Source organism: Puma concolor, chromosome A2 (genome assembly GCF_028749965.1).
Source record: "Puma concolor isolate L17-30 chromosome A2, mPumCon1.1.hap2, whole genome shotgun sequence".
Lineage (NCBI taxonomy): Eukaryota > Metazoa > Chordata > Mammalia > Carnivora > Felidae > Puma > Puma concolor.
In genome coordinates, this window is record NC_141668.1 from 172253614 (window position 1) to 172278594 (window position 24981).

General features: G+C 58.8%; 2 protein-coding genes and 1 long non-coding RNA gene across 4 annotated transcripts; all 3 read right to left on the reverse strand.

Annotated features, from left to right (window-relative positions):
- Positions 1 to 315: 315 nt before the first annotated feature.
- Positions 316 to 7297, reverse strand: TPGS1 (tubulin polyglutamylase complex subunit 1). Its single transcript, XM_025916185.2, has 2 exons — positions 6926 to 7297; positions 316 to 1152 (listed from the first exon to the last, which is right to left on the reverse strand). The coding sequence occupies exons 1-2, from the start codon at positions 7261 to 7263 to the stop codon at positions 615 to 617; spliced, it is 876 nt and encodes a 291-aa protein (XP_025771970.1). The 5' UTR covers positions 7264 to 7297; the 3' UTR covers positions 316 to 614.
- A 1128-nt stretch (positions 7298 to 8425) lies between these two features.
- On the reverse strand, positions 8426 to 13086 carry MADCAM1 (mucosal vascular addressin cell adhesion molecule 1). Of its 2 annotated transcripts, none has more exons than XM_086699793.1 (5): positions 12806 to 13086; positions 12353 to 12625; positions 11521 to 11844; positions 9452 to 9826; positions 8426 to 8791 (listed from the first exon to the last, which is right to left on the reverse strand). In XM_086699793.1, exons 1-5 carry the CDS (start codon positions 12864 to 12866, stop codon positions 8682 to 8684), a joined length of 1143 nt encoding a protein of 380 aa, XP_086555919.1. In that variant the 5' UTR covers positions 12867 to 13086; the 3' UTR covers positions 8426 to 8681. The 2 variants fall into 2 exon arrangements, with proteins under 2 accessions (XP_086555919.1, XP_086555920.1); XM_086699794.1 differs by having other exon boundaries at positions 11656 to 11844; positions 12806 to 13081.
- Positions 13087 to 21760: 8674 nt separating this feature from the next.
- On the reverse strand, positions 21761 to 22657 carry LOC147583965 (uncharacterized). The gene is made up of 2 exons (XR_015248629.1): positions 22477 to 22657; positions 21761 to 22070 (listed from the first exon to the last, which is right to left on the reverse strand). It is a non-coding gene; the product is annotated as an uncharacterized LOC147583965 (long non-coding RNA).
- Positions 22658 to 24981: the final 2324 nt, after the last annotated feature.

Consider the following 24981-nt stretch of genomic DNA (forward strand, 5'->3'; position numbering starts at 1 on the left):
CTCTGGGCCTCGACTTCCCCATCTGCCAAAATCGGGGTAGTGATTTGCCTTCCTTGGAGGCACAGAAGACCTTGCAGGGCTCACACGTGTCGGCCGTTTCCATCATCACCGTCACGATTACCTGCCCAGCCGGACTCTTCCTTCGACAGCTGGGGAACCCGTGGCCAGGAACTGGCTGGGTGGGGCACTTGTGGACAGCAGGGCCTCCCGGGTCTCAGGGTTGTGAGTCCAGGGCGCCTCGCTGAGCAGCGGAGGCAGGAGCGGAGAAGCATTTCAGCGGACATGGAGGGGAGGGAGGGGGGCACACACACCGGGTCGGCCTCGAGCACGGACTTTATTACTGCCGAGGAGAGGGGCCTTTGTGGGGGTGGGGGGACGGGGTGCCCGCTCCCTGGGACCCTCGGCCTCCCCTCCGAAGGGGCTGGGGCATGATTCCAGCTTGGAAGGCGGGCGTGGGGAGGGCTCCCCGCACTCCCCGCTGCATGCAGGGACACTCCAGTTCCGGCCTGAGACCTGCACTCCGCCAGGGAGCGGTGGGGGGGGGGGGGGGTGGCTACCACCTTGTGGTGCCTCCAGCCGCCCAGGGGGAGGAGGCAGGGAAGGCGTGTGGGCGCTCAGCCCACCGGCTTGACCTTGGCTATGAAGAGGGCGGCAGCCTTCTCCAGGAACTCCTCCCGGGTCATGGGGGAGCTGGGCCGCCGAGCCACCAGGGCGCGGTCCATGGCCAGCGCCAGGCTGTCGGGGCCCAGGCGCGAGCCAGCCTCCAGGAAGCAGGCAGGCACAGCAGCTCCATCGCTGGCCTGCAGGGCCCCCTCCAGGGTGTCCAGCACGGCCTGGCCCACGCGGCGGTCGGCCACAGCCAGCGTGGGGTCCTCCAGCAGCTGGTAGAGGGCGCCGGCCCGCGCCACGAACTCCAGTAGCACGAAGCAGGTGAGCATCCCGGCGCGGAAGACGTCCAGCGGCACGGCCTCATGGTCCCGGCACTGGATCTTGTGCAGCAGCGGTGCGACGACCTCCTCGGGGGCTTCCCCGTCCCGGCAGATGCGCTTGAGCAGCTCGCTGTAGGTGCGCCCGTCCAGCCCCGGCTTCTTCTTGCGCCCACTGGCACTCAGGCACTCGTAGGCCACGCCGACGTTGTTGTTGAAGGCCGTCCTGCAGGAGGATAGGCGTGTTGGGCCAGCTGAGCAGAGTCCGGCACAGCCCTGGGACCCCTCCCCTGTCCCCATCTATTTTCCTCCAACAAACCAGGCCTGGGGGAGCCCCAGGGCCTTTGCACGGACTATGTGCTTTGCCTGGAGTGCCCTTCCCCCACAGGCCCTCCAGCTCCTGAGTTTTTACTGAGATGTCACCTTTCCTGTGGGGACCTCCCCTGCCTCCTCTATTTTTCTCCATGGCAGTTACCACCATCCGACTTAGTGTAAGATGTCCTTTCGGAATGTCGGCCCAGGAACCCTAGTGCCTAGAGCACTGCTTGGCGTATGGCAGGTGCTCTAGAAATGTCTGTTAAGTCAACCAACGGGCACTGCCCCACAGGGACCGCCCGACAATCACATTTACGCTTACGGGGTGGTCACTCTTGGCCAAAAGCTGAGCCCAGCGTTTAATACGGATTAGCTTATTTCATTCTGTCACAGTCCCATGGGCCAAAAGTAGGCAAACTACACCAGGGGGTCAAGTCTGCCCCAGCCCCCCCCCCCCGTCTATTTTGTAAATAAAGCTTTATTGGCACAAGGCCTCGTGCATCCATTGACATGTTGCTTGTGGTCGCTGCAAAGGCAGAGCTGAATGGCTACAACAGCGACTGGGGCACAAAAGCGCCAGCACAGGAGGGGGCTGACCCTGCTGTGAGCTGTCGGCGAAGGTGGGCATGGCTCAGGTTCCACTGCACGGCCTGGCCGTACAGGGGGCTTCACGAGCTGATTGGGGAGCACGGCGGTTACGTGCGGGTTGCAGGGTGAGCCTGGGTGGCTGGTTCGCCCCGTGTCTCACTCCCTCACTGGACTGGCAGCCTAGGGCCTGGCCGGTGGCCCAGCGCTACCGTGGCTGGTGGCCCGTTAGCATTTCCACCGTGACCAATAGGTATTGAGGCTCGGTGCAGGCTCACGGTCAGGCCAAGGATCCCAGAGAGGAGGGGGCCGGGCGACCGTGAGGCTTACACTCCTCCTCTGTCCGTTCCGCTCCAGGTGAGGGAAGGTACGCGGAGGCTCCACTCACCTCCCGTGTGACCTGGGCACGTCGTCTCACCTTTCTATGGGCCAGCGAGCAATGGACCCCAGCAAATGCTGGCCCGTAAGCAGCGGGTGCTTAGTGGAGGCCGGGCTGGCGCACGGCCGGTGCTCAGTACATGCTGGTCAACACGTGACCGCCACTGCGGTCATGGCTGCTGCCCGGTGTGGGGCTTGTGGGCGGATGTGCTGACCCAGCGAGCTCTGTGGATCGGAGCCCCACGACAGAGGAGGAAACCGAGGCCCAGAGGCTACAGAAGTGTAGCCTGGGGGGTCTCTCTGCCAGCTGGGACTCGCTTCTCCGTCGGTCGGGCTACGAACCCCTTTCTCTCCTCACTCATTGGCCCCTCGCCATTGCTGGAGCCAGCGGTCGGTGAGACTGCCCCGGGGAGCGCTGGGGTGGCGTTAGTGCTCACTCCTTTACCACGACTGCCACCCACGTGAGCCGATGCCTCAAACCAGCCCTGTGCAGGACTTGGGTTTTGTTTTTAAACATTTGCTTATTTTTGAGAGAGAGAGAGGGAGCACGAAAGTAGGGGAGGCGCAGAAAGAGGGACACAGAATTGGAAGCAGGCTCCGCGATGTGAGCGCACAACCCGACGTGGGGCTCCAGCTCACGAAACGTGAGATCACGACCTGAGCTGAAATGAGCCGAAACCAAGAGTTGGCCACTTACCCGACCGAGCCCCACAGGGGCCCCTGCAGGAGCCCGAAACATTAACTCCTTCCACCGGGAGGAGGAAAGAACGTGGGGGAGGTCCGCTGTGAACAGACTCGGCCGTCACTGGCGCCCCAGCAGCTACGTGTCGCTGCGTAACAAACTGCCCTGAGCCCAGCGGCCTGCAGTGGCAGCAAGCGTTCATGGCCTGTTTCTGCGGGTCGGGGACTCGGCAGTGGCTCAGGGTCGCTCGTGAGGCTGCCGTCAGGGTCCCCTGAAGGCTCACACGCCGGCACCCTGGCGCCCAGGCCAGTGGCGGCGTCTCCAGAGCCACCGTGCGCCCTCCCCACGTGGCAGCCACCCCATCTGACATGCGGGCGCTCTGAAGGCCCGCCACGCCCCTCAAGTGAGAGGAGCCACAGGACGTGGCTCCACCACCGACAGGTGAGCGGAGCCACGTGCAGTCCTCTCTCGAGCCAGCTTTGGGAGTGACTGTGGTGTCCCCACGGTCCGCTCCCCGCTGCCGTACTTGGGGAAACCAAGCAAGAGTCCGTGAGCACAGCCCCTCGCGGCCACGGCCTCGTGGTGTGAGAAGCAGTCCGTGGTGTCAGGGCTGTTTGTTACTGCCGCGTGACACGGCTTGTCTCGACGACACCGACGTGGCCCAAGACTCATCTCTTGAGCGAATTCGCTCCTCCCTAGAGATGGAGACAGCCTGGCGCGAGAAACCCCAGGAGCCGGTTGGGTCCCCTGTTCACTGAGCTCCTGAGCCCCCACCCTGGGGGTCCGGACCATGAGGGTCCTAATGCCTGTGTTGCAGGATAGAGGGATGGAATTCATGCCAAGGACTGAAAACAGCGCCCCACACGTGGGAGGGCCTCCTGCGCTCTGAGCCGCGTCCAGGGCCGCGGTCCAGTGGGCTGTCCAGATGCCGTCCGCCTCGCGGGGCAGGGAGACACGCAAAGAGGTAATCACAGTCCCAGGCAGGGTGCTGAGGAAGGACACACCCGGCCTCCAGGGCACTGGCCTCAAGTCAGCCCCTCACCCACACCGCATGCGGGGCCACCTGGCTCCGGCCACGTCACGCTAAAGAGCGCGAGCGTTTGTTTTAAAGATACGTGTACGTGCATGTATCTCCAGAATGAGACGTGGAAACGTTTCGCTTTAGACCAGAGGTTCTCAATGGGGGTGAGATCTGGGGACACTTCTGGTTGTTACCACCGGGTGGGTGGAGGCCAGAGGTGCTACTCGGCCCCCGGCAGGGCCTAGGATGGCCCCACTCAGAGTGAGCTAAGGAACCGAGCTTGGTGGTGCCTTCTGAGCGTTTTCCCGGGTCATGGGGGCGCGAGGTGGCGCTCTTTCTGTGGCGGTACAGTGGCTCAGAGGCCCCGGGGGCCACAACACCCAGCTCGGGCTCCGGCTCTGCCCCTCAGTGGCCACACGGCCCTCAGCAGGTCTCATAAAGCTTGTTTTGTGCTCTTGGGGACTTGGGGCTGGCAGGGGGGTGGCCGACTGCACACCACTGCCACCGTCACCAATCCCGGGGGGCCAGCGCTTCTGATTTTGCAAGACGTAGGACAAGGGGAGTTTGGATGACTTCTTCCCAAACCTTTCATGCCGATGACAGCCCCAACCTGGCCCAGTCAGCCCCTCCGCATCAGGGCGAAGCTGCACGGCTTCAGCGGGCGCCCCTGGTTTCCGCCCGGGGACTTGCCTGGCCTGGCTTCTGCCTTTGGCCCGTCAGGCAAGGTTCAGGGCTCCTGACTGCACTGTCTTCTGAGTTAGCCACTGGCTCCATCTCTGGGGGGCCCAGGTGAGCCCCGATGCCAGCGGCAGACATGCCCTCGTTCACTGCACCCTCGGTGGCCCTGCCGTTCCAAACTGCCTCCAGCCAACGGCTCCCATGCCCCCGCACTGCAGGAAACAGAGTCCCCCCCAAACTGCACGTCCATCCAGAACCTGTGACTGGCCTTATTTGGAAATACAGTCTTTGCTGAGGGAACTAGTTCAGGATGCGGAGATGAGATGAGGTGGCCCTACATCAAATGTCCTCAGATGAGAAACAAGAGGACAGAGAGACACAGAAGGAGGGAGGCTTACCCTGGAGGGAGGAGGGCCGTCTGGAGACCCCTGAGCTGGGGAGGCAGGAAGGACCCTCTCCCCTGGAGCCTCCAGAGGGAGCTCGGCCCTGGGACACTGACACCTTGATCTCAGACTCTCAGCCTCCAGAACTGTGAGAGAATAAGTTTCTGTGTGTATTTCTCTTTTTTTAAGATTTTATTTTTAAGTGATCTCTTACACCCAACGTGGGGCTCGAACTTACAACTCTGAGATCAAGAGTCGTGTGCTCTACCTACTGAGCCAGCCAGGTGCCCCAGATACCTGTTGTCTTAAGCCACCAAGTTTGTGGTAATTTGTCACAGCAGCCACGGGAAAGGAATAGGGCCCTCCGGGCCTTAAATCCAACAGACGCTTTGCGCCCTCGTCTGCGGGCCACTGGACGGACCCAGGACTGCCCCAGTCCACAACGTGCCTCCGTGTGAACTAGGAAAAAGCTCTGCAAAAAGCCATTTATATAAACATCCTCGTTTGTGACTGCCTGTAGGTGAGTGCTTCATGCAGTGCTTGACCTGCGTCACCGAACATGCTGGCCCTGTTACTCCCTACAAGATGCCCCAGGTGCCACTGTCTGCCGGTCCCCGCCTTCATGTCTGGTTGGCCCGATCATGCTTTTCTGCGGGCTCTCTGAGGCTGGGCTCCTCAGGGTTGGGTCCTGAGCTCTTCCTGGTTCTCCTGAAGCCCTCACACCCCTCCCAGCTGATGACCTCCTGTCCCAGTTGCAGACCTACCTGTCTACTCTCCAGCTGCAAGGTTCTCCCAGAGCCTGGAGCAACGCTGCACGCTTTCCCCAAACCAATGGCCTCCCATCTCAGTGGATGGCCCCAGGGGCTACCTGGGACTCCCTTCCCACCCCAGCCCCTGCAGACCTTCAGACACATGCATGCTCTTCCCAGATGCCCACCCTCCACACCCCTTCCCACACCTGAGACCTCTCCCCAGCTTCTCTGTGCTGTCCTATGGCCTGTACCCGTGACTCTCTTGGGAGGCCGCCCAAAGGTGGGCACGTGCTTGAAACGTGCGGGGACCCCCTGGTGATCAGGCTGGAACACTCCCTTGCTTGGCTTCCGCTCCCTTCCTTGGTTCTTCTGGAAGCACTCCCTTATAAAATTACCTACCCACAGATGCTTGCCTCAGGCTCTGCTTCTAGGGGCCTCTCTCCAGGGGTCTCAACCAAGACCTAGCCATCCACACCCAGTCATGACCTGGTCTGGTGGACGGTGCATGTCAGAAAGCTTCTCCTCAACCCCCCCCCCCCCCCCCCCCGATGTGGACCATTCATTCAATCCATGGTCCTCAACCACCTTCCTTGGGCTCAGAACGGTTGGGGGCGGGGCCGTGCTCCGGTATGGTGGCCATGTCCTCCACCCCACCAGGCCTCAGCCACCAGAAGGCTAAGCAGCCTGTGGGTCCCACACTGCAGCTCTACAGCCTCCAGGCCAGTGCACCCGCCGGCTTCGTGCCTGCAGCACCTTTCCCTGTGCCCAAAGCAGGCCTCTTTCTGGACACCACTCCTGCCCCACGGGAGCTACCTCCTAAGGTAGGGGTCTTGGGTGACTCTACCGCCCAGCCCTGTAAATATCCATTTTCTGGCCTAACGGATGGGGATGCAACGACGCTAGTAACAACACATCTAGGAAAAAACCTAGCTTGTTAGGACCTGGCTCGGAGGTCTCGCTCCGTGACTTTGGGTGAAGTCCTCTCTGAACTTTGTGATTTTTAAAAGTGGCGTGGGCTTCAAGAGGGAACTCAGCACCTGCAGAAAGGCATCACAACACACGAAGACGGCCAGAACCACAGGCGCCAGACCCCCCACTCCCACCCCCCCGCCGGGAGGCTTGCGCACCACAGTGCCCAGCACGCCCGCGGGCAGCGAGCTGGGGCTGCAGGTCCGCAGCGGCGCCGCCCCGGCCCCGCCCCGCACCTCTGGGAGTGGTGAGCCAGGCGAAGGTGCCACAGCGCGCGGCCCAGGCGCTGCTGCTGCAACAGGAGCTGGCCCGGGGGCTCCCCGGCGCCGCCGTTTGCAGGCGAGCGCAGGCCCATGTTCTCGAAGTAGTGCGCCAGGAAGGCGATCGGCTCCTCGGGCCGCGCCTCCAGCACCTTCAGCAGAGCCGCGCGCAGCATCTCCGTCACGCCGACCTGCCGCAGGAAGTCCTCCTCACTCTCGGTCGCTGCCGCTGCCCGGGACACCGCCGGCCGGCCGCTGTCGGGGAAACTGGCCGCCGGAGCCACGGCCGGCCGCCGCTTCTCCACTGCCGCCATCTTCGCTGAGGGCAGCGGGACCGGAAGCGCCGCCGTATTCCACAGAGCGCTGGCGCCTCGGGACGGCCATCTTGGTTAAGGGCAGAGCCCGCCCGGATCCCGCTGGAAGACTCTGGCAAATAACTGGAGCAGTCCACTTCCCGCCCCCTCGGGTTTTAATTGGCACTTTCCCTCCGGGTTCCTCTTCACGTGGGTTGGACAGTTTTCCAGGCTTCGGTCAGGAACCTGAATTTTACCAGACTCCAAAATGGCTCTCTAGGAAAGGACATGGTTTCTGGCCTGAAGCCGGATTGTTTGCCATCTTGGTAGTGGGCGAGTCCTTCATTAGCATGGTCCCCTAGCAACCGGTTTCCTTGGTTATCAGCGATGCCGGGCGGAGCGTGCGGGCGATGGTTCCAACTCCAGGACGGAGCGCCGCCCCTGCCCTGTTTTCTGATTTTCCGCTGAGTCTGTGCTCAGCCTGGCCTTCAGCCTAGTCCAATCTCCGTCTGAGTTTCAGGCTCACCCGGTGGGGCGAGGTCTCCTCTCCCCCGCCAACCACCCACCAGGATGAATTGGGGGATCTGCTCTGAGCTCCCACAGCTCCCTGAATGAGTGGACCAACCAAGGCCCCCATTTCCCCGTCCCATGCTGTCACCTTGCCTCACCACCAGAGGGCTCTCTCACACCACAGCCTCTGAAGCTCTGAACTCTCCGGTGGCTCCCCAGTGCCCGCAGGTGGAATCCTCAGCATCTACAGCCTTTCACCTGCTCATCTGATTTCCAGCTCTCCCCAACCCCACCCGACTGACTTAGCCCCCAAGCCACCCCAAGAGAGATAAAATTTCCTTTAACGAGCCCCTTCTGTGTCTTTGCTCACACTCCTCCCAATCCCCCCCGCCCTCCCCCCCCCCCAATACCTGTCCCCACTTGTTTTGAGGAATCCCAGTTATTCTCAAGTTTCAGTGTTCCCACATCCAGGAGAAGCCACAAACAGTTGTGTTCTCCCACCCGGGCAGAATCCACGCCACGCTCCCTGCTGCGCCCTTTCCCCCAGCCCTGGCCAAGTGGGGGTGGGGTGCCTGTCCATCCCCACCTCTCAGGGGAGCCCCCCAGTGCAGAGGGTCGCTGGGGCTGGGTAGGAGATTCTGGCATCCCCGAGACACCACAGACACCACTGAGGTCAGACCACACGCCCTTTATTCCCTAGCCCTGGCCCATTGGGAGGTGGAGCCCCAGGGGTCCCACTGAGGGGAAACTCAGATGCTGGCCATCAGAGTTAGCAGGTCATGGTCGGCTCTCAAGCGTGTAGATCCAGAACCCTGCAGATGTCCTCTGTTTGCAACTGAGTGGAAGGCAAGGAAGGCCATTTCAGGCCAGTCCTCCTCAATCCAGTCTGCGTGGGGCAGGGGCCCAGAGGGTCTGCTGGGGTTTGGTGGTCAGCCAGCAGGCCTGCAGCGTCTCCACAGGCGATGGGTGAGGAACGCCAGGAAGAGCAGCCCCAGCACCAAGCTGCCCGGCCACAGGGCTGCGGATGTTGTTGGGGGACCTAGAGAAGGAAGTGTTGGGAGCTCTGAACACCTCTTGGCGGGTTTGGGGGAGAAGCTTAGTAGAATCTGCTAGGGGCCTCCACATTTACTGGGTTCCCTGAAACTTTACAAAGGACTCCACGGTTTAGAATGTCTTTTGAAATGTCCAAAAGCTGCTAGACTATCCAAAGGTTTTGGAGTGAATCTTTTGAAAGGCACATAGGACCTTGTAGTTAGAAACGGGCTGTCCAGTGAGGTGACCGCCCCCCATGCCTGTGTTTGAAATATGGCATGTCTGAATGGGAAGTGAGGTCAGCGTAAAATCCACACCACGTCTTGAGGACTTAGTTTGAAAAAAGGAGAAAAGAATGTCAGATGTCTCATTTATAGTTCTGAATGTGGCTACTAGAAAATTTGAAATGACCTAAGTGGCTGTATTCTATCCTATAGGCTGTTGTAGGCTATAAAGTTTAGAGTTTACAAAGTGCTGTGAAATCTACACAGTCCCTTAGATTTACAGTCCTCGCCCTGCCAGGTAAGCGTGATCTTACATTTGGGAAGCCCACTGGACAGTTTGGGCAATTGAAGCCTGGCGGGACCATTCCTTGTCTAAGGTCTTGATGCAAGGCTTCCCTCCCTCTGAGGCTCCCCCAGCCCCCTCCCTAGCCCGCAGAACTCACAGATTTCAGGGACCAGGTAGAGGCTGGCCATCTGTCCCCCTGGGTCCAGGCGACACTGAAACCAGCCTTCAGGGTTGCACCTGGCCCACGGCACGCTCAGCCGAGCCAGGGCCCCAGCCTCCTGCCTCTCGTAGGCTTCAAGACCCCCGGGGGCCTGGGTCCAGCTCGCTGACATACCGGGGCCACAGGCTGCCTCACACAGTAGCTCCAGACCCCCTGGTACTGGTGACTGGTGGATCTCAGGGCGACAGGGCCTGGTGGAGCTGTTCCCAGGCGGGGGCCCAGGATTCCTGGGGCTGTGGGTGGAGCTCAGCTCTGGGGTGGCCTTGGGGGAGGTCGTTACAGGGGGCTCCTGGGAGGTCAGCCTGTGCAGGACTGGAAAACAGGGGGGTTGTTTTTTCTCCTGCCCCAGGCCCCTTCTCCCGCCTGCCTCTCCATTTAGACCACAGGGTTTGACCCTGTGGCCCCATCCTGGGCCACTTGGGCAAATCGAAGGGTATCCCAGTGGGTAGGAGTGGGGCCAGGGCCTGTCTCGGTCCTCTCCCCACTCTGAGTAAGCATCTGAACCTCTGCACCTCAATTTCCTCAGTGGTAAAGGGGGTGAGAGCCACCCATCCTAGGGGTGCCATGGAGAGCAATCAGGGTGTGGGCTTGGTGAGTACTGGCTTTTATAAATTACAGGGCTAGTAGGTGGACAGAGGGGAGGTGCTCCCTGACAAAGTGAAGGGTGCCGGGGCTCTCTGCTCATCCCTTGTGCTGGAGATGGGAGGCTGAGCCCCAGGAGGGGTTTGTACATCTTACCAGAAAGTACCTTTCAGATCCAGTGGCCTCTCTGTGTGCTCTCCCACCACCCCTTCCCTGCACCCCGCCCCTTCCAATCGATCCCCGCCCCCCCCCCGGGGAGCTCCCTTGATCTACCCCCACCCCGATGACCCCAAGTGCAGTAACATGAGTTTCAGGGTGCCCTGCTGGAGAAGGGATTTGTGCTTTTTTAATGAGAGCCTGCCAGGGGCTTCATGATGGGGGCAGGGCCCCTCCCACATTAGACACGTTGTTAAATTAATAATGTCTGATACGAACTGAGCACCTGCTGTGTTCTTAGCCCCAAGTTAAATGTTTTCATTTGTTCATTCATTCAGCAAGTATTTACTGCGTACCTACCACGTGCCAGGCACCGTGATTTCATCTGTCCTTCCGTCTACCCGTCCGCCCATTCGGAATGTATCTGTTGAATACTTACTATGTGTTGGGCACTGTTTTAGCCACTGGGGACGTAGCCGTGAATAAAACATATTCCTATCTCAGCGAAGCCAACAGTAGGGGAGACAGACAATGGGAAAAAAATGAAGAGAAAATCCAGGATGACAGATATTGATAAAAAGTGTCAAAGAATATACAATAAGAGAAGTCACATGGCTCGTGTGTGTACACATACATGTGTAAGGGACGGTAACGGTGCTTTGACCCTTCAGACAGGTCAGGAAAAGCCTCACTGGGCAGGCAACCCGAGGAAAGTGAGTGATGGAGCAATGGGCACAGCTGGGGGAAGAGCATTCCCAGTGGAGGCTGGAGCATGTGTAAAGGTCCTGAGGCAGGACTGAATCTGGCCTGTTGGAGGAGCAGCTGGGAGGCTCATGTGGCTGGAGCAGGGTGATGGAGGAAGAGGGAGGAGGTGACAGCAGGTCATTCAAGGCCCCGTGGATGAAGGAGGATTGTTTTTGTTTTTGTTTTTTTTGTTTTTTTTTTTTTACCCTGAGGGAGGTAGGAGCCCTGGAGGACTGTGGGCAAAGTAGGACAGGATCTCAGGGGGTCCGACACAGGGTAGGTGCTCAATAAATCTGTTGAATGACTGAATAGATGAGTAGGGAACGTCACTCTGGTGGCATTTGATAGCCCCACCTGCTGTGGGAATTGTGACCGGTCCACACCGGGACATAGCAGGTGAGGGGTGGAGCCAGGATTCCAGAAGAGCCCCTGGGCAGCACTCATCAAGGCACATAGGAGCTGGGTGACTTCACCTACTTCCCGGGGACACCGAGTGCAGGCTGTCCAGAACCCCGAAGACTCACCTGGGATGGGCTGGTGGTGGCTCAGCTCCAAGCCAGGCAGCTTCATGGTTGCCTGGCAGTGGAGGGTGGGTGGGGTGGGGGTCCCCAGGGGGGGCAACAGCCAGCGCTCTGTCACTCGGAACAGCAGGTCCTCACCTTGCTGGGGCTCCTCCTCCACATCCCGGCCCAGGGCCTGCACCCCCTCCAGTTCTCGGTCCCCCAGGAGCAGGGACAAGGAGAGGGCCTCGGGACTGAAGGGCGTGACATTGTGCGCTGTGCAGGCTACCTCTCGGTCCTGCTTGGCCACCAGGGCTACTGGGGAGACAGTCAGCTGGGCTGGGAACGCTGCAGAATGGACAGAGGGTTGGGGCCAGGTGGGCTTAGCCCGTAGGTCAGCACTGGGCCCTGAGGAGGAGACTTGAGGGCAGGGCCAAGGGGTGAGTGGGGGCTGCTGGTGCATAGGGTGAGGGGAAGGCCCAGCGGCCACAGCTCGTGTGTCCAGAGTGCAAGATGCTGAAGAGGAGAGCAGAGCAGAAGGGGCGGGAGTCAGGAGGGGCGGGGTGGGGGGTGAGGAGCGCAGCACAGAAGGGGTGGGAGTCAGGTGGGGGGGGAGAACAGAGCAGAGCAGAAGGGGCGGGAGTCAGGAGGGGCACTGGGCGGGGGGTGGGGGGGGTGGGGGCGGTGAGGAGGGCGGGGAATGGGTTGCTGAGTGACTCAGGCCGAGCTGGGGCAGTCTTTGATCGGGGTGGGCAATCTGGGAGGGCGCCCAGGAAAACGCGGTATCGGACCGAGGCAGGGCAGGGCTGCTGGGCCGCGGAAAGTGAGAGGGCGGCAGGGGGGGTTGGGAGCTCACCGAACACCAGGAGCTGCACGGTCCGCTGGAAGGTCAGGTCCCCGCAGGAGCCCACGCACACGCGCGGGCCCGCCGCCGACAGGGAGGCGTTGTGCACGGTGAGGACGCTGCGGCCTCCGTCCGACCGCACGGCGCCCAGGCTGGTGTCCAGGCCGCGCCACTGCACCGAGGGCGCCCGGTGGTCGGCGCAGTCCAGCCGGCAGGTGAGCTGCCGCGACCCGCCCAAGGACACCGCCACCACCGGGCCTGGGGGCTCCACCTCCAGGGGCCCACCTGCGGGCAGACGGCGCTCTCAGCCCTGTGCCCCACCCCCACCCCAGCGGCGGACCCCCTTGTCCCCGCCTTAGGGTCCTCAGCGGCCTCCCCGCCGCCCTGCTCGAGTCCTCCCTGTGCCAGCACCCCTCCCCCTCGCCCCAAACTCGTTCCCCTAACGGGGCCCCTTCCCTTGCTGACCGAGGCCTCGATGGAGGAGCCCCAGGAAGAAGGGGAGCAGGAGGCAGAGGCTCTGGTCCATGCCGGTCCTGCTCTTTCTCCCGCCCAACAGGACTGGCTTAAATAGTGGTGACCCGGCTCCTTCCCGCCGCCCCCTCCTCCAGCGAGTCCCTGGGGGTTTCCGAGGGGGTTTCCCGTCCTGACCCCCGACCCTGGAGGCGACGCGGCGCTGCGAGGCAGAGGCCCGGGGCCAGAGGTGGGGGGCGGGGGGACCTCGCGGCCGAAGTCAGAGCAGACGGAGCGGGAGCGGGAAGGTATGAACGCACTCCAGTTTGAGAGACCGGAAGACTGGAGGCTGGAGGCCAGAGAGGGGTGGCAGTTGAGGTCAACTGAATGGAAATCAGAACCAGGCCGGGGGAGGCTGAGCGGGGGCGGGGGTGGAGAGTAGCCTCCTTACCTCCGGGAAGTGCAGAGATGGGTGGGTGGGAGGTGGCCTCCTGGCGAGAGTCTCTGGGGTGGGCTCCTGGGGGGCGGTTTCTGGGGGTGGGGCCTCCTGAAAGAGGGGTCCTTCAGGGTGAGGATTTTGGGGTGGTGGGGGTCTCCTAGGGGTTACGTTCTCGGAGACGGGAGGGTCTCCTGGGGGTGATGGAGCTGAGACAGGTACCACCGCCGCCTCTGAGCTTGTCTGCCCTCAGGTAAGACAGCTCTGGCCCTTGGGAGTCTGGGACCTCCCTGCTGTGTTCCACACAGGTACTGAGATCCACAGGGAGGCCAGGCTCCCCACTCACAGCTGTCATCAGTGAGTCCTGAGAAATCCGTCCACGGTTTCCTCTTGCCTCTCAGCCCGGCCTCGTTTCTTTGTCCTTTGTGGCCACGCATCACCAGCACCCAGAGTGACACCTCTCTGCGCACAGTGACTCACACCGCAAGGCTGCCTGTGGCATAAAGGGAAGAATCCTCACTTGCCGGGAGCCTTGCAGGGTCGGGCAGCCTCAGGGCCTTGGCGTGGCTGTGCCCTCACCCTGTGCCATCTCTGCCCAAAGGTTGCCTCCTCAGAGTCTTTCCCAAGCAGCTTCAGTTTCCCCGGCAGTGAGGTGTCGATGGGCCACTAGCCCTGCGCCTGTGTCCTCTCAGTGTCTCAATTGCCAGAGGCAGCAACCGAGGCACAAGAGCGGGGGCTGGTAGCACAGGGGGGAAACTGAGGCGTCTGTGTGAGCTGAGACCTGTCTTCCTTGGTCCCATCCCCCTCGAGCCTTGTGCCGGGAAAGCGGCACAGGAAGGTGGACTCCAAGGTGCGGCCCTCCCCAGGCCGGAGGTGCGGGCCTTTCTCGGGAAGCTGGGCTCTTAACCCGGGCAGGGGGCAGTGGGCCCGGTGAATGGGCCTCTTCCCAGCCCCTGACCCTGCTTCCTGCTTCCGTCCCTGCTGAGGCCTCTTGTAGGGTGTGACCCAGCTCTCTGGGCTATGCCTCCCCACCCATCACCAGTGCTCCACGGTGCTCATTCCAAGCCCCAAACGCTCTACCTGTGTGGATGACAGACCCTCACGCTCAAGGACACTCACAGCTCTAATCACCGCTGGTATGGGCTGATCAGATTAAGAGGGTTCTGGGCAGAGGTGAGGAGGAGCTGGAACCTGGGGTGGGAGGAGGGGAGAGAGGGGAGGAAGAGGGGGGAAGAGGGACGGGACAGGGCCTGGAGAGAGGGTTGAGGTGGACCCTGGGGAGAGGTGGGGGGGAACTCTGGGAGCCCAGGACCAGCACTGGAGGGGACTGAACGGCATTTCGCGCCTGCGTCTGCGATATCTGGTCTCATTGTTAGGAGACTGAGCCCATGGAGCCGCCTGGGTGGGGACTGAGGTCCTCCCCTACATCCCCCGCCCCCCCAACCTGAGCTTCCTGCAGTGCCTGCCTGCAGATCCCCCCCTCCTTCCCGGCATTGTCCCCGCCCAGGATGAAGTCCTCAGTGGCCTTGGCAGGAAACCTCCTTCCCATGGAGGGTCCCAGCCTCCCCCCACCCAAGACTTGTCATCCTGGACTCTACCTTCCTATGACAGCAGTAGTTCTCTGGGGGGGGGGGGGTGCTGGCTTCCTCAGAAGGTATCCAGGGGAGACCACTTGCCCAGCCCCCCAGAGATGCCCATCCTCTTCAGGGACACCCTTCCCACCGGGGCTGGGCCAGCTCCACTCATCGGTGCTACTGGTCAGTTGGGGGCTCACAGCTCTTTCTTTGAGGTGGGCTGGAGCCATGAGGGCAGGGTCTTCTGGGGTCCTTCATGTAGCTCTGGTGCTGGAGGACCCCAGACCTAGGACATGCCCCCTCCTCCTGTGGTCACTCTCTGCTTCTGTGGGTCTCAGCGATGGTGGAGAAGGCTATGGAGGCTGTGAATGATTCTTCAATAAAGACCCACACAGAAGGCTCTGGAGGGCTGGCAAAATTGCCCTGAAGTTGCCTGGCTGAGCTAACCAAGGGAGCATGGCAGGAGGGACGATCCCCAGGGCACCAAGGTTGGGGGCCAGAGCCCCAAGTAAATAATGAACACTGAATGCTCATGAAGGACAACACTGCATGAGTCTCTTTCTGTGAAGCTCAGTCCCAAACTGGTGGTGGCCAGGTGGCTGTCACAGGCAGGGCTGTTAGACCCGGGGGTCTACACCCTCCCTGACCCCTTGGGGCCTGTCTGAGGACCCGAGATGTAAGTTGTCATGAGCATCAAGGGGGCAGAGGCTTTGGGCTGTGATATCTGATTCAGACTGAACGGAGGCACCCAGTGCGGGGTGGGGTTGGGGTAGTCTGCAAAGGCCTCGCAGCTGGGCCCGGTGTCCCTGGGGACTGTGGTGGGTCCCCCCACCAGGGGGACCTCAGGCTGGGGTAGCGCTGAGGGAGTTGAATAGGCAAGGTTGGGGGTGCCCTGAGGATCCTTAGGCCCTGAGGAGCCGGAAGGCACATCTTGGTGACAGCTGATTTTGGGGTGCTGGCTCCATCACCCCGAGGCTGGGGGACCTGAGCAGGAGTTGGTGGGGCCAGGGCTCCCAGAACTGTAACCCCTGACCTCAGGCCCTGTTGCTAAGTCAGGCTATGCTGTCCTCTAGCAGCGGCTTCTTGCTGATGGGGGCCCCACCCGAAGGGCCGTGGGACACCTTGGGGACCCACCACCAAGCTTGTTGTGGGCACTGGGCTGCAGGGCAGATGATTGTGCTGGGGGCGGGGGGAGGTCAAAAGGGTGACCAGGAGCTCGAGGAGAACAGAGGAGGTGAAGGGGAAGGGTGGCCCAGGGTGATGCGCCAGTGAGAAGACAGTGAGCATCAGAGGTCAATGTGGGTGTCCCTGGAGGCAGGCAGGTAGACATGTGGGACGCAGGAGGGTCAAGGGTTTGTCCAAAGGGTTTGCCATGCTGGTCCTGACTTTGTCTGGGGCCCCGGGCCGCCATTTTGCTCAGCTCCATGCGGGACAGATGGAAGACAAAGCTGTAGTTGGGGGGGGGGGGGGCCAGCCTCTTGCACAGGCCACGGATGCCGGCAGTCATGTTCTGCACGACGCCTGGGGCCAGAACTGCAGGTGAGTCAGCGCCCCTCCCAGATGCCCCCCAGGGCAGGGGGCAGAACAGGCCCAAAGTGACCCTAGGAGGTACGGGCAGACCAGGGTGGAGTTCTGGGGCCAGTCCTGTCAGTCTAACCAGAGATCTGCCCATCTGTCCGTGTGTCATCCACCGCTGTCCATCCATCTATCTCTCCACTCCTTGACCGTCTGTCCATCCATCTGCCCGTCGTCTGTGCATCTACCCGTGCACATGTCCGTCATGTGGACACCCGCTCATTTGTCCTGCCCCGACTGAGTGCCCTCACCATTCTCCCCTCGGGCTGACCGTGCCGACCACAGCAGTCACGGACTGGGGACCAGCTGTACCTGACGAGGCAGTCACTGCTGTGCCCCAGAAAGATGCAGTGCTGGTGACTCTTTGGCTTTTCTGTGAGGCGGTGAGGCGGTGGGCCATCCTTTCCCCATCCCCATCCGTGCCCATATCCATCCACGCAGATGTGGTGGTAAATTCGCATCGTTCAGAAGGATTTGCCCATGGGTCACCGGGTCCGTGCTACACCAGCCACGTGCTACATCAGCCTGGCCCAGCAACCACCGGAGGCCGGGCTGGCGAAGTGACAGCTTTGGGCCACACCGTGAACGGAGGCCAGGGCGGCACTGCCGGTGACTTGTCCCTACTGACCACCTGAAATATAATTCTGAATTAAAGTTTCAACTTACAAGCAGATACTTGACTCAAGTACTAGAAAACTTTTAAGTATGTTTGGAACAACTTGGCTTTGTGAATCTGTTTTTCATCTGCAATTTTGTTAAATCTTATAGATGAAAAACATCCAATGAAAATTAAATGTAAAATGCACGTAAGTGGAAAATACAGAGTAAACTTTGAGGATTTAGTATGAAGAATGTCACACATCCTAATATTTATTATATGTTGAGGGACGCCTGGCTGGCTCAGTTGGTTAAGCGTCTGACTTCAGCTCAGATCATGATCTCACGGTCCGTGGGTTCGAGCCCTGCATCGGGCTCTGTGCAGTCGGCTCAGAGCCTGGAGCCTGTTTCGGATTCTGTGTCTCCCTCTCTCTGACCCTCCCCTGTTCATGCTCTGTCTCTCTCTGTCTCAAAAATAAATGTTAAAATTTTTTTAAAAATATTGATTACATATTGAAACAACTGTACTTTGAATATACTATATATAAAATACATTTTATCTTATGTTCTATAAAACTCATTTTATTTATGCTACCTTTTAATTTTTTATTTATCAAAATGTTTATTTTATTTATTTATTTATTTATTTATTTATTCATTTTTATTTATATATGAAATTTATTGTCAAATTGGTTTCTATACAACACCCAGTGCTCATCCCAAAAGGTGCCCTCCTCCATACCCATCACCCACCCTCCCCTCCCTCCCACCCCCCATCAGTTTGTTCTCAGTTTTTAACAGTCTCTTATGCTTTGGCTCTCTCCCACTCTAACCTCTTTTTTTTTTTTTTTTCCTTCCCCTCCCCCATGGGTTCCTGTTAAGTTTCTCAGGATCCACATAAGAGTGAAACCATATGGTATCTGTCTTTCTCTGTATGGCTTATTTCACTTAGCATCACACTCTCCAGTTCCATCCACGTTGCTACAAAAGGCCATATTTCATTTTTTCTCATTGCCACGTAGTATTCCATTGTGTATATAAACCACAATTTCTTTATCCATTCATCAGTTGATGGACATTTAGGCTCTTTCCATAATTCGGCTATTGTTGAGAGTGCTGCTATGAACATTGGGGTACAAGTGCCCCTATGCATCAGTACTCCTGTGTCCCTTGGATAAATTCCCAGCAGTGCTATTGCTGGGTCATAGGGTAGGTCTATTTTTAATTTTCTGAGGAACCTCCACACTGCTTTCCAGAGCGGCTGCACCAATTTGCATTCCCACCAACAGTGCAAGAGGGTTCCCGTTTCTCCACATCCTCTCCAGCATCTATAGTCTCCTGATTTGTTCATTTTGGCCACTCTGACTGGCGTGAGGTGATACCTGAGGGTGGTTTTGATTTGTATTTCCCTGATAAGGAGCGATGCTGAACATCTTTTCATGTGCCTGTTGGCCATCCGGATGTCTTCTCTAGAGAAGTGTCTATTCATGTTTTCTGCCCATTCCTTCACTGGGTTATTTGCTTTTCGGGTGTGGAGTTTGGTGAGCTCTTTATAGATTTTGGATACTAGCCCTTTGTCCGATATGTCATTTGCAAATATCTTTTCCCATTCCGTTGGTTGCCTTTTAGTTTTGTTGGTTGTTTCCTTTGCTGTGCAGAAGCTTTTTATCTTCATAAGGTCCCAGTAATTCACTTTTGCTTTTAATTCCCTTGCCTTTGGGGATGTGTCGAGTAAGAGATTGCTACGGCTGAGGTCAGAGAGGTCTTTTCCTGCTTTCTCCTCTAAGGTTTTGATGGTTTCCTGTCTCACATTCAGGTCCATTATCCATTTTGAGTTTATTTTTGTGAATGGTGTGAGAAAGTGGTCTAGTTTCAACCTTCTGCATGTTGCTGTCCAGTTCTCCCAGCACCATTTGTTAAAGAGACTGTCTTTTTTCCATTGGATGTTCTTTCCTGCTTTGTCAACAAAATGTTTATTTTTGAGAGAGAGAGAGAGGGAGAATGCGAGTGGAGAAGGTGCAGAGAGAGAGGGAGACAGAGGATCCGAAGCAGGCTCCACGCCGACAGCAGAGGGCCTGATTCGAGGCTCGAACTCATGAACCGTGAGATCATAACCTGACCCGAAAGCTGACACTTAACTGACTGAACCACCCAGGTGCCCCTTAAAGTTTAAAAAAAATTTATTTATTTTGGGGGCACTGGGCGGCTCGGTCAGTTAAGTGTCTGACTCTTGCTTTCGGCTCGGGTCATGATCTCCTGGTTCGTGGGCTGGAGCCCTGCACTGACATCGAGGAGGCTGCTTGGGATTCTTTCTTGCCCTCTCTCTCTCTGCCTTTCCCCTGCTCGAGTGTGCTCTCCCTCTTTCTCAAGGGAAATAAACTTAAATTAAAAAAGGCTTATTCATTTTTGAAAGAGAGAGAGTGAGCAGAGGAGGGGCAGAAAGAGAGGGACAGAGCATCAGAGGCAGGCTCCATGCTGACAGCAGAGAGCCTAATGCGGGGCTCAAACTCATGACCTGAGATCATGAGAGATCATGTGAGATCATGACCTGAGCTTAAGGAAGTCGGACGCTTAACCAACTGAGCCACCCAGGTGCCCCTATGCTACTTTTTAGAAAGTTATGTATTGATTTATTGATTTATAGAGCATGAGCTGGGGAGGGGCAGAGGCAGAGGGAGAGAGAGACTCTTAAGCAGGATCTATGCCCAGCGGAGCCCGCCACACTTGGCCTCAAGAGATCATGACCTGATCTGAAATCAGAGTTGGAGGCTTAACCAACTAAGCTGCCCAGGCGCCCTAAGACTTTTTTTTAAGTAATCTTTCCATCAATGTGGGACTCAAACCCATAACCCTAGAACAAGAAGAGTCGCATGCTCCCCTGACTGAGCCAGCCAGATGCTATTTATGTCCCTTTTTCACTGTATTTTTTTCAACATGGTTGCTGGAGCATTTTTAAAAAAAAATTTTTTTTTTCAATGTTTATTTATTTTTGGGACAGAGATAGACAGAGCATGAACGGGGGAGGGGCAGAGAGAGAGGGAGACACAGAATCGGAAGCAGGCTCCAGGCTCTGAGCCATCAGCCCAGAGCCCGACGCGGGGCTCGAACTCACGGACCGCGAGATCGTGACCTGGCTGAAGTCGGACGCTTAACCGACTGCGCCACCCAGGCGCCCCGGTTGCTGGAGCATTTAAGTGAGCTGTGTGTTCTAGTGGGCAGGGGGCTCTGTCCTCAGGCTGGGTTTGTGGCCTGTCTTGGGCACAGAATGGAAATGTCCTTTGGTTAGGTGGGTAGCTCCCCTCTCCTCCACCTACCTGCAGGCTAAGACCTGGGAACCCCTGGTGTTTTATCACACTAGGACAGTGGTTCTTACCCTGGTGATCCTGAGTGATATGTAGCAGAGGCAGGTGGTTGTCAGGGGTGGGGGTGGGGGGAGTGCTCCTGGCATGGCGATGGGGGCTGCTACTGCTCAACCCCCCCACGGGGCCCAGAGAACAATCGAGCCCCAATGCCAGCAGTGCTGGGAACTTCAGAGGTTGGGAAATGCTGGATGGGTGACGATAGTGGAGGGGTAGGGATTGAGGCCGGGGGTCACGGTCGGCGCTCACACCAGAGCCCTTCAGAGAAGGTCTCTTGCCCAGGAAGCTTCTTTCAGGCGTCTGCACCTGCGACATGAGTTAGGCCACGGATGGCACGGACGGGAGTCTAGCAGTTATGTCTGAGTGATGAGGCGGGGCCAAGTGCAGAGCATGGAGGTGGTTCTGCGAGGAAGGTGGGAGCTGAGGTTGCAGGACGGTGCCCGGGTGTCTGCGACGGGGGCCTGGGTGGACCGAGCTGGCGTTGGGGCTTCTGGGAAGGGAGGGGGTTCAGCGTCCAAGGCTGAGACTGGCGTCCCGGCCCGTCCACACGGGCTATGGGTGCCCAGTATGGTTAGGGTTGGGGTAGGGTTCCGGATCGGGCCGGCGCCGAGGGCCAGGGGTGGGCAGGGGCTCGGGCACTTTCGGCGCCGCCGACCTCGGTGACGATCTTCTTAGCCAGCGGGACATCGCGAATCTTGTCGTCGGCAGCGGCGCCCCGGCCCCGCAGCACGTTCGCATCCTGCCTTCCGGCCCCGGTCCCGCCCACAAGTCCCGGCGGGCCCTGCGCTCGCCCCGCGCTGCCGCACTACAACTCCCGGCATGCCGCGGACCCCGGTCGGTGTTTCCCACAAAGCACCGCGCACAGCGCCTGCAGGGCCCCGAACCGCGGACCCGCGGGGGCAGGGGCGCGTGCTGTGGGCACCTGGCTGCTTGCGAGGTCGCGCGAGGAACTGCGGTGCTCGTCCCCCGCCCCCCGCCCCCAACCCTCTGGGGTGGGCACCGGCCCGACGTCTCGGTCGCGCGGCCGCGGGGCCAGTGTCGGGGAGGCAGCGAGAGGTCCTGAACCCGGGATCTGCGTGCGGAACCCGGGAGGCAGCAGGCGCTCGATAGATACGCGCGGCATGAGTGCACAGAGGGGCGTCTCTGGGACCGGAGTCCGAGGCCGCGGGGTTCCTGCTCTCTTCCCCGCGGGGCCGGGATCGCGGCTAGGGGCGCTGGGATCCCTCTGCGAGAAGGAGCCCTGTTGCTGGAGGCCGGGGGCTCATTGACCGCCCTGGGGCCAAGGTGCTGGGGAGCTCGAGCGTGTCATCTAAAGGTTGGAGGATGTTTCCGGAGTCTGGCGAAATGGTGCCAGAGACCAGAGTCAGGCGGAAGGGTGGTTTGTCACGGGGGGCCTGATGTCAAAAAGTCTGAGAGCAGTTGCTAGGGATGAGGGTCACTCAATTCAACCAGTATTTATTGAATGCTTCCTAGATGCCAAGCATTGTTCTAGGTGCCAGGGTGACAGCAGAAATCAAGGTGGGCAGACCCCTGCCCCAAGGAGCGTTCATTCTAATGGAAGGGGGAGGGGGCAGGAGACACAGGGTAAAAAGCCTAACTCTGTGGCGCATGCTCATTCCTGTGGTGTCGCTATCCCGTGGTGGCTGATCAAACCACCATCATGACTACCCACATGGCATCAGCCAGCTCACGAAACTCCTGCAAGCTGCACAGTCGTCTCTCACAACTCCAGGCCAACACTGGACAATGGGAAGAAGGGTACACTGTGTTAGCCAGTGATAAATTCTGTGAGAAAAAACGAGTAAGGCGGAAGAGGGGTCGGTAGAGTGGTAAGCTGGGCGGTCAGAGGAAGATGTTTGCAAGGAGGGGTCTGAGCAGAGACTTCGCAAGCATGTATGGGGGAAAGGGTGTACCGGGTGGAAGGTACAGTGAGTGCAGAGGCTCTGAGGCTGGGGCTGCCTGGTGTGTTCTAGAAAAGCAGAGAAGGCAGAGGGCCGCAGCAGAGGGATGGATGGAGCCAGAGAGGAGAGAAAGCACTTGGCCGGGCAGGAGTCTGTAGGCTCCAGGAAGCCTGCCGGGACCCCCATCCAGCCCTCCAGTCCTCCCAATACAGCCCTTCCTTCCTCTGAACCTCAGTGTTTGCACCTGTAAAATGGAGACTTGGCAGACACGCAGCCGGGCACCCAGCAGAACACGAGAGCTCTGTCCCACGTGGAGAGCTGCCACTTGCCTGGAGGGAGAGCGGAGGGGAGCCTGGCTCCCCTGGTTCACTGCGTTCTTGTCTTGGGAGAACAAGTCTTCTTTGTTAGAGTCCGCTCGGAACAAAGGGGCAGGCAGCCGCAGAGGCACGTGAGTCTGAGTCAGGGGGCTGACCTCAGGACAGAGGACAGTTGCGAGTGCCCTGGGGGAGTGACAGATCAGGGCAACTGGGGAGCCAGAGCCGCAGCTAACGCTGGATGGGGCGGCCCATGAACACCTGGCCTGCTGCCACCCGTGTGCCAGGGACGGAGAACAGCAGGCCAGTCACTGACCCAGCCTCCTGGCGGTGCAGCCCCACTTTCAGCCTCCAGATGATTCCAGAAGGGAATGGTGGGGACTGAGACCCACAGCAGTGGTGATGTCAGTGATAGCCCCCTTCACCCACAAGTCAAAGGTGTTTGCTCTGCACCTGCTCTGGACTCCTACCGCCTCTTCCTGTGCGCGCGCCTATGCGTGCGTGTGCTAGCGTGTTGCGTAGAGGAGTGTGGGGGCTGACTGGCGATAAACAACTAAAGAAATAAGACCCCCTCGTCTGGGTTAAGGTCAGATCCGTTCTTGAGGAGATTCAGGTCCAAAGAAGCCTTGGCTTCTTTTCTCTTACACCTGACCTCACCCCTCCTCTGCCCAGGGCCCTTCAGGGCTCCCACCTCCCTCAGGGTAAAAGCCCATGTCCACCACCTGCCCCCTCACCCCGTCCTCCTCCCTTCCCTCCCTCTCCTCCTCTCCTCCTTGCTATGCTGGTCCAGCCACAAGAGCTTCCTCGCTCTTCAACACAAAGGCCCAGCGATTCCCCAGGGCCTTGGCACAGGCTGTGCCCTCCGCCTGGAATGTTGGGAACGGCATTATCTGCAGTAGCCTCAAGGGGAAACCTCCTAGAAGCTCATCAGATAAAGTGTGCCGTCTTCATGCAACGGGATATTACACCCAGCAATGAGAGTGAATGGTCTACAGTCGAACCCAGCAAGAGGATGAATCGTACACACTAGGTCCAGGGAAAGAGGGCTCACGGGAACGCAGTGCACTACCATTTATGTAAAGCAAAAAAAGGGGGGGACAATATAGCCCTGCTTTTGAAGTCACCATGGTGGTTACAGGGTAGAGGGGAGGACAGGAGTGCAAGGGGGCACGGTGGGGCTTCTGGAGGGCAGGAAGCATCCTGTCCAGGGATGTCCGTGCTGGCTGTGTGGGCAGGCCTGATCTCTGGGGACAGATGCTGGTTGCAGCCCTCTGCATCAGTCTCCCCTGCAGCATCCCTGGCTCCCACACCCTCAAGTGTCAGGAGCACCCTTCCCACCCAGTCTTTGCAACAGAAGGTGCCCCTAGACATTCTGCAGTGTCCCCTGGGGGACCGACTGCCACAGGACTAAGGGTTTGGTTCTAAAGCACTCTGAATCTGTGCTGACCACACAGTGGCCACGTGTGGTCACCGAGCATCTGGACCGTGGCTGAGCATCTGGACCCCAAGCTGAGATGTGCTGTGGGCACAAGACACACTAGGTTCTGAAGCCTTAGCAGGAAAGAAGAATGTAAAATGTCTCAAGCACAACTTTTGTATGCTGGAATGACATTTTGGTTATGCTGAGTTAAATAAAATGTATCATTAAAATGATCTTGTTTCTTTTTCTGACATGGCTGCTAGAAAATTCAAAATTGCACATGTGGTTTGCATTCTGTTTCTTGTGGGCTGTGTTGTTGCACCTGCACAGAGGCTGGTATGTAGTAGGTGCCCAATAAATGCAGCCTGTGCCCTCACAGCCAAACAAAGGCAAGGTTAGAAGTTTGGATTTGTTGATGGCACAGTGGGAGCCTGGGGAATGTTTTGTGAGCAGGACACAGGTACGGGGTGACTTTTTGACTTCAAAAGATCATTTTGTTCTTGTGCAGAAGACGGGTAGCAGGGGAAGAAGGGACGCGAGGGGATTTGGGGGCAGTGATACGTGATTGAAGAGGGATCCAATGGATTCAGGAAGAGATGGGCTGAGAGAGGGAAGAAGAACCCGGGCCCTGGGTGGGACACCTGCTCCCGTTACTGTTATAAACAACATAAGCTCCATCCTGCATGTTGCGCAGACTTTTTCCTTTGGGGCTTTGAGAAACTAAGCAGCCATGCTTGGAGGCCACCTGGCCAGAAGCCAGCTGGAGGTGGGCCCCCCAGTCCCACAGCCACAGATCCTGCAGCAACCCCGGGGAGCTGGGACGTGGGCCCCTCCCCGGGGGAGCCTCCGGATGAGCCCTCAGCCCTGGCCAACAGCAGCACTGCAGCCTGAGCAGAGGACCCAACTCTGTCTATGGACTGTCTTCAGAAGCTGTGATGTAAGAAATGTGGGTGTTTTTGAGCCACTGTGTTGGGAGGGGGGGATTTATTATGTGGCCCAGAGAGCCAACAGCCTG